This window comes from Hyperolius riggenbachi, chromosome 6 (genome assembly GCF_040937935.1).
Source record: "Hyperolius riggenbachi isolate aHypRig1 chromosome 6, aHypRig1.pri, whole genome shotgun sequence".
NCBI classification, from domain to species: domain Eukaryota; kingdom Metazoa; phylum Chordata; class Amphibia; order Anura; family Hyperoliidae; genus Hyperolius; species Hyperolius riggenbachi.
In genome coordinates this window covers 103790840-103807133 of record NC_090651.1, presented here as the reverse complement: position 1 = coordinate 103807133, position 16294 = coordinate 103790840, and the positions used below count along the sequence as shown (strand labels likewise).

The window sequence follows — 16294 nt, the reverse complement described above, 5'->3', positions numbered from 1 at the left end:
TATACTGTTCACAGCATGTTTTTTTGAACGGACATTTCTGTCCATACCGCTAGGGAGGTTAAAGGAAACGCTAGGTGAAAATAAACAGATGAGGTAAACCATTGTATCTATCCTCCTCCTCCTAAAATGTTTTTTTTTTAGATATCCTACAGTCTGTTTATATTTAGATCTATTTTGTAAGTTTTTACTGTTTGCTTGTTTCTGCTCAATGACACATTCATTGAAGTATGCCAGAGCTAAAATCTATGAACTATTGGCCTTTTTATCTCTTTCCTGCTCTCAGAAGGCATTTTATGCTAGGAAAGTGTTTATGGCTGTAATTCCTTATCAGTGAGGGATACGCTGTAGTCTAACCTAACCACCTGTACAGAAATTCACTTGCATTTCTGATGTTTAACTCTTTCAGGCAGAGAGAGAAAAAGAACACTGCATAGTAATTTGTGTGCTTGGTTCTGTGCTTACACATGTTTATCTAATCACTTCACATGCAGGGCTATGGAGTGGGTACAAAAATCATCCTCAGTTTATGAAACCACCGACTCGACTCTAGGTACCCAAAAATGTCTTCAACTTCACAGCCCTGGTCACTTGTCACCTAGTGTATCCTTTAAGGAAGGCAATAGCCAGTACAACAGCGGTTGGGCTGTGAGAAATGGCTCTTCATAGACCACTGCCTAGAAACCGTCTTTCACACATTTATTTCAGTGTCAGGTAGCAATCTGAAAGCTTTTTATCAGGTTATGTCTTGAAAGTGAACCCTAACTGGGGTGACAAAAAGTTTCACTTACCTGGGGCATCCACTGGCCGTCTGCAGACATCCTGTGCCTGCGCTGGGAGAAACCGACCCTTGCAACCAGCTAGTTCCGTTTTTTTGCCGACGGGCCAGTCGCCGGTTGCCCTGCCTGCGCATGTCCTCGATTGCGCTCCCACCACTGTGGCATTTGAGAAATCTCCCAGCGACTGGCCAGTCAGTGCAAACAAAACTAGCTGTCTGCGGGGGAACGGAGGATCAGTTTGTCCGGACGCAGGCACAGCATGTCTGCAGGGGGTGGTTGAAGCCCCAGGTAAGTGAGACTTTTTTTCACCCCCTACCGACACCCCTCCACCCCCACCCACCCGTTAAGGTTCACTTTGTTTTCCTCCACATATTTGTGACAGCAATTTTATTTCTCTTTCTAGCCTAATAAACATATTACATCCTGGATCAATAAGGAAAATAAATGAAGCTAAAGTGAACTGGCACAAGGTAAGAGTCATCCTCGGTGTTCCTGGTAAAGTGTGCTTTCCTGGAATATGCTTACACTGTTCATTTAGCACTGATGTGGGGTAAATGTGTCTTCATGTTATATCATCGTTATTCAACAGCTGGAGAACATTGGAAACTTCATTAAAGCCATTCAGGATTATGGCATGAAGCCACACGACATCTTCGAGGCCAATGACCTATTTGAGAATGGAAACATGACCCAAGTGCAGACCTCTCTGGTGTCCTTGGCTGGCCTGGTAAGCCACTCTACATTTCTGCATTGTTAACATTCTAAAAGTTTTCACATAACTGTAAAATAGGTTGTCTGAAACAATGATTTTTGTGATCGTATGGACCTTCAGATTGCTTTAAACAGGAGACCTTCACTAATTAGAAATGAAATGTGTCAAAGGGCTGGAGGGTGAGGCTGCATATCTGTGGAGCAACATGGGCTTAGAGTGAGGGACACAGTGGGTTGGGGAAGGGGGTGGAGTCAACAGTGCTGAGCAAAGCCAGAGTGTCTGAGCTGCTTAGCTGCCTGCCTGGATGTTGGTGGGATTGGGGCGTGTTGTGTGACCTTACAGTTATGGCCTGTTCTCACTTAAGCGATTAGCAGCTGATTCCTGCTAATTGCTGAAGTGCTGGTGCTTTTTAAAGCGCTAGACAATAATAACCTTATGACAGCGATTAAACTGCCGCCAATCGCGGGTGTTTCGCGATTAGCGGCAATTGCAAACCGTGTTCCCTGCAGCATTTTGCCCGATTCAGAAGCAATCATGGTACAGTGCTTATAAAAGCGCTGATCACGATCACTCTGAATTGCGAGAGTGCACAGTGATTTTTACCCTGCGAATCGTGGTAAAATCGCCCACGCAAAAAGTGCTACAGTTTTGGGATTTTGAGTGTGAATGGGCCCTTAAAGTGCGCCTGAGACTGGGAGGGCTGAGATGATTTGGTGTGTAATATGTTTGGAGACTGTGTGCAGATCCCTTTTTTGATTGTTGGATTATCGCTGCTACAGGTTCCGGCACTGCTCTACCAAAGGTGTGTGATTCTATCGATTGGATGAGACTGGGAGGGGGGAAATGTATACATACCTGGGGCTTCCTCCAGCCCCCTCCAGGCTTCTTGCTCCCTCCCCCTCTCCTCCTGGATCTTCTGAAACTGGCCCCAAAAAGTGCTGCAGTTGGGGCTAGTCGGTGCAGTCCAGCCGTGCACATTCCCCCGTCACACTGCTGTGGGGAGTATTCTGCGTCAGCACACGGCATCGGGAATGCACGGCCAGTGCATGCACAGTGCGCAGCACACCTGAGATCTTTCCATGGAAAATTGAGAAGATCCAAGAGGTGGAGGATGGCAAAGTGAGAGTGATCTGTGTGGAGGGGGCTGGAGGAACCCCCAGAGATGGATGGATAGATATTATCTTCTTTCCTTCTGTCTCAGGTTATTTTTAAAGGACACCTCTGAGGAAATAAAAAAGACATCTACTTACCTGGGGCTGCCTTCAGCCCCTGGCAGTCGATCTGTCCCTCGCCGCAGCTCTGCTTCCAGCTGGTGGCCCTGGTTTTTGCAGCTGCAGATTTGTTTGGGGAAGGGGTTAGTAAAATAAAGACAATTTGCAGAAATAATTTAAAGGACTTACAAGTCCAAAAACAAAAAAAGTTAAGTACCTGAATTGAATTTGAATGCATGGAGGACGCCATCCGCGCCCTCCGTGCTGTTCCGCCGGGTCCCTGCAGTTTAATAGTGCCCCCGGGCCGCTCTCCTGCCTCCACTAAAATGGCCACCGGAGCTGGCCGTGGCTGCGCAGTCTGCATAGACGAGTGCTGCTGAGCAGTTCTAGGGCATGCCCCCCCGTCTCCTGTAGCGTAGAATCAAGGGGCCCTAGAGCTGTGCAGCCACACTCGCGTCTATGCGGACTGCGAAGCCGCGGCCAGCTCCAGCGGCCATTTTAGTGGAGGCAGGAGAGCCCGACCCGGGCTGTGGGGTTGGGAGCGGCCCGGGGGCACTATTGAACTGCGTGGATGGCGTTTTCTGTGCATTCAAATTCAATTCAGGTACTTACGTTTTGTTTTGTTTTTGTTATTTGGACTCGTAAATCCTTTAAGCAGGTTTATGTTAAATGTGAAAAGCCCTGTCTTGAAGATCACAATCTTAATCCAGGATCTCTGCAGTTTTGTAATCCTGAGTGCAGGATGCAATGCTGGATCTGCTGGTTTGACTGGTGTGCATCACCCCGGATGTCTCTGCTTACTGTTGGCTTATGGATTGTGAGCAGTGTGATATGACCACATCGCCCGCTCTGGTTTGCTCATCTGTCGGACAAATGCCCTCATTTTGATGCATTGCAACATGGAAAACTCTTCTACAGCATTCCAAAGCAGTGGGGCGAAATTTTGTAATCTTTAATAAAAAGGGTTCATTTGTAAATATGGCATCTTTTTGACCTTTGAACCAGGAGGACATCTTTACTTTTTTGTCCAGGGATTGGCTGCTGGAATAGATGAGATGGTTTTCTGTGTAGACCAGAATATCCATCTTCAGGAGTATAGCAGTTGTGTTGTCATTGAGTCCCCGTCCTGTCTTGTCAGTGTATCTGTGAATGTCATCTAACAAACTTTGATGGTGGAATGTCCATACACAAATTATTTGGTGTTGAGGCTGCAGTTCAGTAACCACTCATTGTGGATTTGTACAGATTGGAGTTCAGACACCATGATCTGGATTTATTCAAATGTGTATTTTTTTTGTTAGATGACTAGGATACCCCAGATATACAGTATTTACTTACTAAAACTGCAGCAACCCTAACTAAGATCTGATATTGCACACGTGAGGTTTGCAAGCTTTTTCCACCTGTGTATTCTAATGCAGGCTGGGTTTCCAGGAACGCCCCACTAGAAAAATGAGGTCCACATATACTGTAGCTGCACCAGTGGCTGATTTCTGCTTTATAACAATGCACTATATTTTATTCTTTTTACATTGCATTTCTAGTAGTGAGAGAAGCCAGTTTATGTTCCAGAATCCTACTTCTGCAGTCCTGCACATGTGCGCACGTGATAAATGTCCTCAGTTACTCAGCATGCAGGAAGATGTCTGCAGTTACATTTCCTCTTTGGAGTGTCTCCCAGCGACAGTCCTCCGCCCTGCTCCTCCTGCTGTCTCTCACTATCTGAGGAAGTCATCAATTCCCCACATGTGATCTCTGGGGATTCCACATACATTTCTAAACAAAGTAACAAAGAACTGTTAACCAAGGATTGAACTTCATTCCAGCCAGTAGCTGATACCCCCTTTCCCATGAGAAATCTTTACCTTTTCTCAAATACGTCATGGGGGGGGGGGGGGGGTCTGTATTGCTGATATTGTGATGAAACCTCCCACAGTGCTAGGTCCTGACAGTTTACGGTCTGTGAACCTTGCTGCATTGTGGGAAAGGAGTTTTTTGTGTTAGAGGAAGATTTAGAAAGAAAGATGAAACTTTCTGTATTGTGAGAAGCTATTCCTCCCCCATACTACTACTTCTCCATTTTATCGGTAGCCAGTGGAGTGAGCACGGGGTTAGTGTTATGTGGCAATGGCGGGGTTGGCTCGTTAACAGCCTTGTGGCGGCATTCTGTACTAATTGCAGGCGGTGTATGTCTTTCTTATGAAGGCCTGTGTAGAGGACATAGCAGTAGTCCAACCTTGATGTGATGAAGGCATGAACTAGGGTTGGAAGATCCTCCTGAAGGTATGAGGTATTTAATCCTTGCAATATTCCTTAAAGGACTTAACGAGGCGAAATGAGGGAAAAAAGTTAATCACTTGCCTTATCTTTTCAAGCACGGAGGACGCCATCCGTGTCCTCCGCGCCGATCCGCCGGGTCCCCCCGCTCATTAGCCCCCCGGGCCGGCTGCCGACCCCACGGCCCGGGTCGGGCTCTCTTGCCTCTCCTAAAATGGCCGCTTGCTCTGGCCGCGGCTGCGCAGTCTGCATAGCCGCAAGTGCGGCTGCGCAGCTCTAGGGCCAACCTCCGCGATCCACGAGCTACGTAGCATGGATCAGGGGGGTTGGCCCTAGAGCTGCGCAGCCGCACTCGCGGCTATGCGGACTGCGCAGCCGCGGCCAGAGCAAGCGGCCATTTTAGGAGAGGCAAGAGAGCCCGACCCGGGCCGTGGGGTCGGCAGCCAGCCCGGGGGACTAAAGAGCGGGGGGACCCGGCGAATCGGCGCGGACGGCCTCCTCCGTGCCTGAAAAGATGAGGCAAGTGATTAACTTTTTTTTCCCTCATTTCGCCTCGTAAGTCCTTTAAGTGAAAGAAGGAATGTTTCACAACAGCTGAGATTTGATTCCTGATGCTGTATTTCCCATCAGTCAGTACTTCCAGGCTGCGCACAGTCTGAGTTGTTCAGGTCCTGAGCTCCCTATCCTTAGCAGTGCTGGTTGAGACTGGGGCTGCTTTGCTGTTGAGCCCTGACCCTCGATAACAAGAACCTCAGTTTTGTCAGCATTAAGTTTTAGCCAATTATTATTCATCCAATCCTGAAGCTCAGCTAAACATGCATTTATTTGCGGAGAAGGGTCTGTGATGCAAGGTTTGAATGACCAATATAGCTGGGTGTCATCAGCATAGCAATGATATGTCAGGCCATGTTTTTGTATAATTTTCTCCAAATGGCAGCATGTGTATGGTGAAAAGTAAAGATGCTTGTATTTGCTTTATCAGAGGTTATAAATGCTTATCAGACGTTTATAGTGAGTAAATGTTTTCTCATTCCAGGCAAAAACCAAAGGTTTTCACACTACAGTGGATATTGGGGTGAAGTATGCAGAGAAGCAGAAAAGACAGTTTGATGAAGGGAAGATGAAAGCTGGACAGAGCGTCATTGGTTTACAGGTAACGTTCTCACCACAGGCTTGCAGTGGGGCACGATGGTTGCACTGGGGGTTTCAGGCAGAGCCCTTCCTCAGCTGCTAGAGAGGAGGAATGACTTAATGTGCCTATCCATCAGATAACGTGTGGGCAGATCGACCAAGAGACAGATTGCTCTCTGATTGTAAAGGGATCTGTTGCCTGCCCATGCACTGCAGGCTGATTCTATATCGATTTCAGCATGAAATCTCTCGGGAATCGACCTTGTGACACCGCATCCGCCAATCCTGGAGCTTTCCTCTCTGTAAAATGTGACCTCACACACGCCCATACGACGGCAACCATGGGAGCGCGTATGGGAGGCAGTGCGGAGACAGAGCCAGTGGCGGACACAGTCAGGTAAAATATACTGCACGGCACACATGAGGAAGGGACCGCACCTGGGGGTTCGTCGCTCATCCCCATATCGCACGCCATTACCGCCGCGCACCTGATCGACCATGTTGGCTTTACATCTTGTAGCATGTCCAATCGATACACACGGCCAATTCCGGACCGAAATTTGTTACATTATCAAACGAGCATGCTCTTGGTGGCACTGGTTTTGATCAGATTTATAATAATCAAATCGAATAGTCGATCGCCCGCCAAGTTGCCTGATGTAAGACCACCTGTTTTGCAATGGCAAATTCAATCGAATCAAATTCCGATCGGATGTGTTGGATTGAATCTAAGCAAATTGAATCGAATCGGACAAGAAAATTGTATGGTGTAGATGGGGCTTAAAGAGTAACTGTCAGGCTGCAGAAGCTAATTTAAACCTCTATTCTCCTGTGTTAAACAGTTTAGAAGGAAGCCCAAAAGCCATTAGTGAAGATAAAAATCTCAGTTACCTTTGATGTGTGCTTATCAGCAAGTCTGTTACAGAGCCATAAGGACGCAAGCCGCATACTAAACTGCAAAGCATTCTGGGGCCCTCCCCTCGGCTGCTAATGAGACGTTACAGAAGCTTGTAATCAGTCCAGCGTGTAGCACTGATAAATCTCGGGGCAGAGTACTCTGCAGGAGTCAGCTATTGTTCCTAGCCACATGGCTCATTAATATTCACTGCACACTGTGTTGCTCAAGTAGGAGCTTATCTGTGATCAGGAAGCAGGCAGGACATGACGACACATTTGACAGAAAAACATGGAGCCTGCCATGAGCTGTCAGGAGCATCTATCTCTGCATATACTATATACAAATTCTGTGAAATCCAAACGTGGACAGTGAAATGCATATGTAATGTAAGTACAGCCAATCTTTAGCTACTGATATATGTGTTTATTTTCTCTGAGACCTTATACCTAACAGCTCCTCTTTAATGATGGCAATACACGTTACGTTTTTTGCGATGAATCATTCCGATAGATGCCTTTGATGATAAAATTCCGACATGTCCGATTCTCCGCTCGATTCTGTTCCGCTCAATTTCTCATAGAAGTGAATGGAAAAAAGAGAAGAAAAACGAAGCTAAGATAAGAGAATTAAGCAGAGAATCGAATGGCTAATAGATCGAGCGGAGAATCGTAACGTGTATTCCCAGCATTACATTTCTGCTCGCTCACTGCAAAGGGCAAGTCTGAGCCACAGTGTACTATGCTGGCCTGGCTTACTCCACTATCAGTTACTCGCTCACTGCAAAGGCAAGTCTGAGCCACCGTGTACTATGCTGGCCTGGCTTACTCCACTATCAGTTACTCGCTCACTGCAAAGGCAAGTCTGAGCCACCGTGTACTATGCTGGCCTGGCTTACTCCACTATCAGTTACTCGCTCACTGCAAAGGGCAAGTCTGAGCCACAGTGCACTATGCTGGCCTGGCTTACCCCACTATCAGGTGGTGGCTGGATGGTGTAATGGTTAACGGCTCTGCCTCTGACACAGGAGACCAGGGTTCGAATCTCTGCTCTGCCTGTTCAGTAAGCCAGCACCTATTCAGGAGGAGACCTTAGGCAAGTCTCCCTAACACTGCTACTGCCTATAGAGCGTGTCCTAGTGGCTGCAGCTCTGGCGCTTTGAGTCCGCCAGGAGAAAACCGCCATATAAATGTTATTTGTCTTGTCTAGTTACTCGCTCACTGCAAAGGGCAAGTCTGAGCCACAGTGTACTATGCTGGCCTGGCTGACTCCACTATCAGTTAAGTGGGTTGTTTGTTCTCCACTTAACCTCATTTCCTGAAGTCATGCCTCTTATAATGTAAGGCAATAATTGCAGGCTTCAGCATGTCTGGTCCCTGCGTCCTGCTAGTACAGTGAACATAGTATTTCAGTGTTAGGGCACATACACCAACGTGCTTCAGTTAACTTTAAAATAAGGATCTCATACAGTAGTAGTGTATTTTGTTTGGAATATTGATTTTTGCCTTTGCTTTATCAATATTGTTGCTTATCTCTGCCAGTGTTTACATCACAAAAAATGAGCCAGGAGCATATAGCCAACTACTTCTTCTTACTGGTTGCAGATGGGAACAAACAAATGTGCCAGCCAAGCAGGAATGACGGCCTATGGCACCCGGCGACATTTGTATGATCCAAAGATGCAGACTGATAAACCATTTGACCAGACGACAATCAGTTTACAGATGGGAACAAACAAAGGTGCCAGTCAGGTAAGTGGCATTCCAGTGCCAATGCTTAAACGCTTGTCAGTTTCAGCAAACTGTCAGCCTTAAAGCAGATCCAAGATGAAAAACTTACTATAACAAGTAACTTGTCTATATAACTTATCTAAAGTTTACACAGTATCTTTAGCTGCAAACAGCTTCAACAGTATATGATTATTAATTCCTGTGATATGAGGGCAGCCATGTTTTGTTTGTAATAATTACACACACAGGCAAGCTGCTGTGCATTTCCAGACCTCAGCCTGTTCCTTTCAAGTGGTAGTGGAGCACTTCCTCAATACACGTTTGCGATGTGCCACGGTAGAGCCAGCTGCACATAGGCTCAGAAGTCAGATTGTAGAGATGAGACCGGCACCATCTATTTGAGATTTCAGCTCTTTTTATTGGCAGTAATCAGCTGTCATCACAACGTTTCAGGGCAGCCGCCCCTTTGTCAAGCTAAGGCGTACAGCTTAGCTTGACAAAGGGGCGGCTGCCCTGAAACGTTGTGATGACAGCTGATTACTGCCAATAAAAAGAGCTGAAATCTCAAATAGATGGTGCCGGTCTCATCTCTACAATCAGACCTCAGCCTGTGAAATCTTCACTCCCCTCTCCTTCTTCTCTTTCCTTCCCTCTGCCTTTGAAATCTCTTTGCTAGTAACCTCCTCCCCCCCCTCCTGCCCAGACTGAGCTCCAATAAGCCCTTGCTACATGGATCTGAGTTCCAAGGCACTGGAGAAGCTGTGGACTGTCCACCTGCAGGAATCAGTACTCAGTCTATTGGGTGACAGTTTAGGACCCGACTGCTGTAGCATCGCTGGCTTCCAGGAGGAAGTTGGAGGGTGTGGACAACCATGCTCTCAACCTGAGCTCTGCCAAGATGATCCAGCACTTTGGATCACTTAGTGACACAGCAGGGCCGCTATACATGCTCTATTCATGCAGAGGGTGTCAACTATCTAGTGTTTTTTTATGAAGCTTTAGACTTAAGCAGCTGAAGTGAGTTATTGCAGCCCACTAGGTCACAGTGATGTAACAGCTGAAAGTAAGTTGCCTGGAGGTCCTAAGGGAATTAAGTTCAGTTATAGATAAACCCCTTTATCTTATCTTTTGTGACTCTCTTGCAACTGGCAGAGTCCCAGTGGATTGGCGTACAGCCCACGTTTTCCCATTATTTAAGAAGGGCAAAAAATCTGATCCAGGAAATTATAGACCTGTAAGTTTAACATCAGTTGTATGCAAACTATTTGAGGGGTTACTAAGAGATACTATACATGACTTCATAGTAGAAAATAATCTTATTTCTCAGCATCAACATGGGTTTACTAAAGACAGGTCCTGTTTGACTAACATGCTCAGCTTTTATGAGGTAGTGAATGCTAATATGGATATTGGGAATGCTGTAGATGTGATATACTTGGACTTTGCAAAGGCCTTCGACACTGTTCCCCACAAAAGTCTGGTGCAAAAGTTGAGGATGCAAGGACTGGGGAAGAGTCTGTGTTCATGGATAGGGAACTGGCTAATGGACAGAAAACAAAGAGTTGTGGTCAATGGATCATACTCAAGATGGGAGACTGTTAGCAGTGGGGTCCCACAGGGGTCTGTTCTGGGTCCAGTGCTCTTCAATTTATTTATTAATGACCTAGTAGATGCAGTAGTGAGCAATGTTGCTATTTTTGCAGATGATACAAAATTGTGCAGAATCATTAACTCTCAGGAAGATAGTGTCATATTGCAACAGGATCTGGATCGGATGGCTATATGGGCACATACATGGCAGATGAAATTCAATGTTGACAAATGTAAGGTCATGCATTTTGGACGTACTAATGGTCTAGCACCATACAAAATAAATGGGATACAGTTGGGGACATCAAACTTGGAGAAGGACTTAGGAGTACTCATTGACAACAAGTTAAATAATCGTACTCAATGCCAAGCAGCTGCAGCTAAAGCTAACAAAATTTTGGGATGCATTAAAAGGGAAATAAAAACTCGAGATGCTAGCATAATATTGCCCCTGTTTAACTCTCTAGTAAGGCCACATCTGGAATATGGAATTCAGTTCTGGGCACCACATTACAAAAAAGATATTGCAGTTTTAGAGCAGGTGCAGAGACGAGCAACAAAATTGATGCGTGGGATGGAAGGTCTCACTTATCGAGAAAGGTTAGATAAACTGGGTTTATTTAGTCTAGAGAAAAGACGCCTTAGAGGGGATCTAATTAACATGTATAAATACATCAGAGGGCAATATAATACCTTGGCGGATGAGCTTTTTGTCCCTAGGCCTTCTCAAAGGATTAGAGGACATGATCTGCGCATGGAGGAAAAATGTTTTAGCCATTTATTTAGGAAAGGGTTCTTTACAGTAAGAGTGATTAAGATGTGGAATGCATTGCCACAGGAAGTCGTTATGGCAAACTCTATACCTGCATTTAAAGGGGGCTTAGATGCTTTCCTTGCGTTGAAAGACATCCATGGCTACAATTACTAGGTAATGCCTAATGATGTTGATCCAGGGATTTTATCTGATTGCCATCTGGAGTCGGGAAGGAATTTTTCCCTTTAGGGGCTAATTGGACCATGCCTTGTAAGGGTTTTTTCGCCTTCCTCTGGATCAACAGGGATATGTGAGGGAGCAGGCTGGTGTTGTACTTTATACTGGTTGAACTCGATGGACGTATGTCTTTTTTCAACCAAAATAACTATGGAACTATGTAACTATGGAGACATAAAATGTGTGCTGCATTTATTCAGTTTTCTGCAGAGTTGGAATTAAATATAATTCAAGTGTTGCCTCATTATAGATTCAAAAGCTAGTGTGATGGCTTATCAGTAGCCTGTACACAGACAAGGACTTGAACCCTTTTAGTGGCGCTTCATTATATAGTCACAGGTTAGTGTGATGGATAATCAGTAGCCTGTACACAGACAAGGGGCCCGAACCCTTTTAATGATTTTGTATTATAGATTTACTGGCTAATGTTCTAGCTAATTATTACCCTGTACACAGATAGGGGAGCATTGGCCCTTATGGTTGTGCTTGTGTTTTGTGGCCCTTCCCTGCCCAGTCAGAGGCCCCTTCTCCCATAAGAATGGGTAACAAAAGGTGCCCCCCTCAAAAGAAGAGTGTGTTAGGTAGCCCAAAGATGTGCCGCACCCCCCAAGAATATATAGCCACCTCCAGTATTGTTAGCGAATGTGAACCCCCCAGTATAGGTAGCCACCTCCAGTCAGTCAGGAAAGGGGTTTCCCCAGTATAGGAAGCCCCCCAAAGTATAGGTAGCCAAGGTGTGTTCCCCCCCCCCCCCCCCCCCCAATGTATAGATAGCTCAGAGGTCACACACGGCTATGTAGCTTCCTGCTGCCTTCCCATCCCCAACACTCACAGCGCCCCGGAAGTAGAGGGGGGGGGGGGGGGGGGGGAAGAGCAGTGCACAGTAACCATAGGGCATACTTCAAATGCAGGGAATGAGCAATGACCTCACTTCTTCTAAAGTGTACTCCTGTTCACTGGACCACTTGCCCCCCTGTACACATCACCACTGATCTGAGTGTGTGAGTGACGAGGAGACAGCAGCAGCCATACCAGTGACAGGGCAGCCCTGGCAGCGTGGGAGGCCCCTTCTGTGGGTGAGGCCCCAAGTGGCTGCTTGGTTGATGTGGGCCAAGCAGTGCCCCTGGCTTCTTTGTACGAGCTAATGAATAGCCTTGTGCATGTATAGAGTGTGGGTGAGGCTAGACTCTCATAGTGGTGCTACAGTTACATGAAATCAGAATGTAGTTTTCCGGTGTAATATTGCTGTGAAGTAACACCTAATGCTGTCTTCTTATCAGGCTGGTATGGCGGCACCTGGAACAAGACGAGATATCTATGACCAGAAAGGAATTCTTCAGCCAATTGACAACTCCACCATCTCACTACAAATGGGCACCAACAAGGTGGCATCTCAGAAGGGGATGAGCGTTTATGGTCTAGGCCGACAGGTGTATGATCCCAAATACTGCGCCGCCCCCACAGAACCCATCATCCACAACGGCAGCCAGGGAACCGGCACAAACGGCTCAGAAATCAGCGACAGCGACTACCAAGCAGAATACCCAGACGAGTACTCAGCCGAGTACAGAGAGTACCCCGACGATTACCCTAGAGATTACCATGGGCAGTACAGCGACCAGGGCATAGATTACTAGAGTCCCCAGCATACCCAGTATTAGTTCTTTATTTTATTCAATGAAGACCAAGCTAGCCTTGCGTAATTTTATCTGTCTTCCCTAAACACTACTATGCTTTAATACGGAAACGAAACAAATTGCCTTATGTACATTCCTTTCATTTCTGCCTTGTATCCCTAGCTGCCTTCTAGTGCTCTGCAGCATTACCAGGAACTGCTTCTGAAGTAAAAGGAAAACTGTGAATATGGAAGGGAGATCCTGTACAGTCGGTTTTACTCGATCAGGACTATGCATTTGTCTTTTCTGCTATACGTATTATGGTGCATGCTAGGATCACTACAGTCTACAGTGCTTTGTATCTTTTTTTTAAATTGCCAATGGCTAAGGTAACTTTTTAGATGGTAAGGTTTTAAATGACTATTTCTACAATGTAATGTAGGCTGGCAACTGGCATGTTTTAAGCGATGTAGACTGTGGAGGCAGCCATTTTGTGGGATGGAAGCAATCGGATTGGCTGAATTAAGGGTCTTCCCACAAGATGGCTACCACACAAATTTTTAAGTGTATTAGACGGATATATTTTAATTTGCCTTAGAAGAGCTGTGATGTGTGTTTAAATTGGGCCATGACTTTTTTTTTTTAACCCTTTTTATTCCTTGGGACCAGGTATAATCAGTGCAGCACAGGGATCAACTCCGAATCAAATCACACTACTGCAGATAAATGTACAGAGAGAAATGTTCATGCTCACTCACTGTAGATGGATGTATGCTTTGCTTACAGCTTTGTTGTCTCTTGAGACAGGTGCAAGTATTAGGTGAAACTGTTATAGAACAATGATAGAATGACCTAGAACAATGAAATTAATATTAAGGAAAAGTTAGACATGATCACTCTTAGCATTCCTTAGTGTTCCCTTAGTTAAGTTACTTAATGTAATGACAGGTCAGAGCGTTCACTGGAGTGGCTGCGATTGATGCTCTCTCCACTGCAATCGGTGCACAGACTGAAACACTGTTCAGTGTATTGACCACCTCTGTTCTCTGCCTCTGCTGTCTATGGGCTCCCTTGTAGTCAATAGAGCTGGTCATTCTCACTCAATAGAAACTGAAACCCTGTCAGTGCAATGCACAGTACTTCAGTCTGTGCATAGATTTCACTGTATTTAGCCCTGCCTGAGGATTAAGATGCTTGGAGTGGAACTGCCGAGGAAGAAAGCAATCTAGTGGTGATGTCTGGCGTGCTAGTATAAAGGCAGATGCAAAGAAAACTACAACATAAATGCAGGAGGTACCTGCATCAACCAGTTACAATCCACAGTCTGCTCCATATAGCTTCAGTGAGTGGCTGTAGTATGCAGCTGTAAATTCTATTCCCTATAGTAAATAACAGATCTTACTAAACCTATGACCAACTGATCATATTCCTGCTGGCTTATCTATAGCTTTGTTCTGGAATTACTGGAAGCATCGTGTCCTCATTGGTATTCTTTTGCTGCCTGTAAATGTGTACCTATGATGTTCAGTAACTGGAGCGGGGGCAGTAGGAAAGGTGAGGTGACTGACTGTAGGGATATTGGGAGGTGAATGATCTCATTGTACGGTGCTGCACTTCAGACACTTCTCCATACAGTCAGGCAGTTACTTTCTCCATACTGTTTCAGTACTCACACATGCTTTTGATGCTGTGCTCTACTGAAAGGTGAAATGGCCACCCAAAGTACAGCCAAGTGGGCAGTAAATGTAAAGTATGTGTGATCTATTTAGCTTGTCTAGATTCAGTTTATTATATAAAGTGCCAACATATTACACAGTGCCTGTTCAGTAAATGGGGTCTGCAGGTGACCAACCTACATAAATAACTAATGCAAACTGACGCAGGAGAAGACCCCGCCCAGTCATCAGGCGGGAGACTTCCCTGCCCATTCATGAGGCAGAATACCCCGCCCATTCATGAGGCAGAATACCCCGCCCAGTTATGATTCTTGTGGTAGAATACAAGAGATTTGTAGCTGCCTTCCCTGTAAACCATGGATCAGCTTGTCCACTTAACTCATTCATGGTCTGATGAGACATAGGAAGCCAAATAAGAAAACCGTAGTGCCCTGACAGGCTATGTGTGGCAGAGGTGGGTGAGCCAAGGCTGGCTTAACAGGTTTGACATTTAAGACCCAACACCTGAAAGCAAGCATAGTGTAAACCACAAGTGCAGTTTCCCAGCTGTCACGAAACATCTTGTGTTTACATGCATTGTATTTTTCAAATGCATCGCTGTATGCATTATTGTGCAGAAACACATGCAGCTAAAATTTAAATGACCATGTGACCCACAGATAAACTTAAACACACAGGAATAACGCACCAAAAACACATTCATTTTCTATACATTTTTGGTGTCCTCAGGCCCTTATGCAGTTTCTGTGATGTTCGGAACCTACTTCAGAATAAAATACAGCTACCAGTGTTTCATCTGCTTGCATATGGATACTGTAACTTCCTGTGCAGGTCAGTGAATAATTTATTAGGGATTAGCGGCATCAGCTGGATTCCTTGTCTGTCGCTCACTCCCTACCTATTGAAGCCATCGATCTCTCTTCTGATAAGCCGGCCTCCAGAATAGAGCTACCAGTGTGAGGGGACCACAAACAGTAGCGCCTCAGCAAGGTCAGTAATGTGGCATGCATATAATCCTCTCCACACAACATTCCAGAATGGAAATGGGGAATCCTGTTAGAAGTTGGCCAAGCAGGATGATATGAAGGTTATGACAGGTGAGGGACCACATGTTCAGCGATGCAGAAAATGTACTACATATATTCCAATGCTGCTGCTGTGCCTGATGCGCTTGTTAATCTCCCCTGCAATGCTTCAGGAAGACTATAGAGTCCGGACCATGCCGTTGTTTTACCGCCACTGCTCGGGGCTGGCAGCAGGACGTGTTCCGGGCCCCCGGGCATACAAGGATATAAACGATAGTGCATTTACAGTTTGTCTGTGCCATATTGTACCCATGTAGATGTGCTTAGTTTCTTTTTTGTGTATTTATTGCCACATTTCTCAGCATAAACTGATCCCAATGTATTTTTTATAAATAAATTTTGATATGTTTTTTTTTCTTTTGAGATCTCAAACTGTCTCTGGTTTTTATTTCTCTGTAATGTTTTATCTCGGTCATCCTCTGCTTACTTCTGGAAGGGAGGAGCCACACTTGTGGCGGTCAGCAGCATTTTGTGGCAATGAGAAAATGCATGGAATGCCTTTGTATATGGCCGCAGCGGTTTCAGGAGGCCTCTGCAATTCTGCATAGTGTTAAAGCAAATCTGAAGCGGAAAAAAACCCTTATGATGAATATGTGTAGTACAG

The 16294-nt window shown here is 45.6% G+C and overlaps 1 protein-coding gene across 1 annotated transcript in view; it reads left to right on the top strand.

Annotated features, from left to right (window-relative positions):
• CNN3 (calponin 3) overlaps positions 1-16062 on the top strand; it is a 73510-nt gene extending 57448 nt beyond the window's left edge. The window contains exons 3-7 of the mRNA XM_068239754.1: positions 1180-1246; positions 1366-1503; positions 6013-6129; positions 8607-8753; positions 12594-16062. Coding sequence (XP_068095855.1) covers positions 1180-1246; positions 1366-1503; positions 6013-6129; positions 8607-8753; positions 12594-12950 — 826 coding nt within the window. The 3' untranslated portion in view covers positions 12951-16062. The remainder of the gene's footprint in view (positions 1-1179; positions 1247-1365; positions 1504-6012; positions 6130-8606; positions 8754-12593) is intronic.
• The last annotated feature ends 232 nt before the right edge of the window (positions 16063-16294 follow it).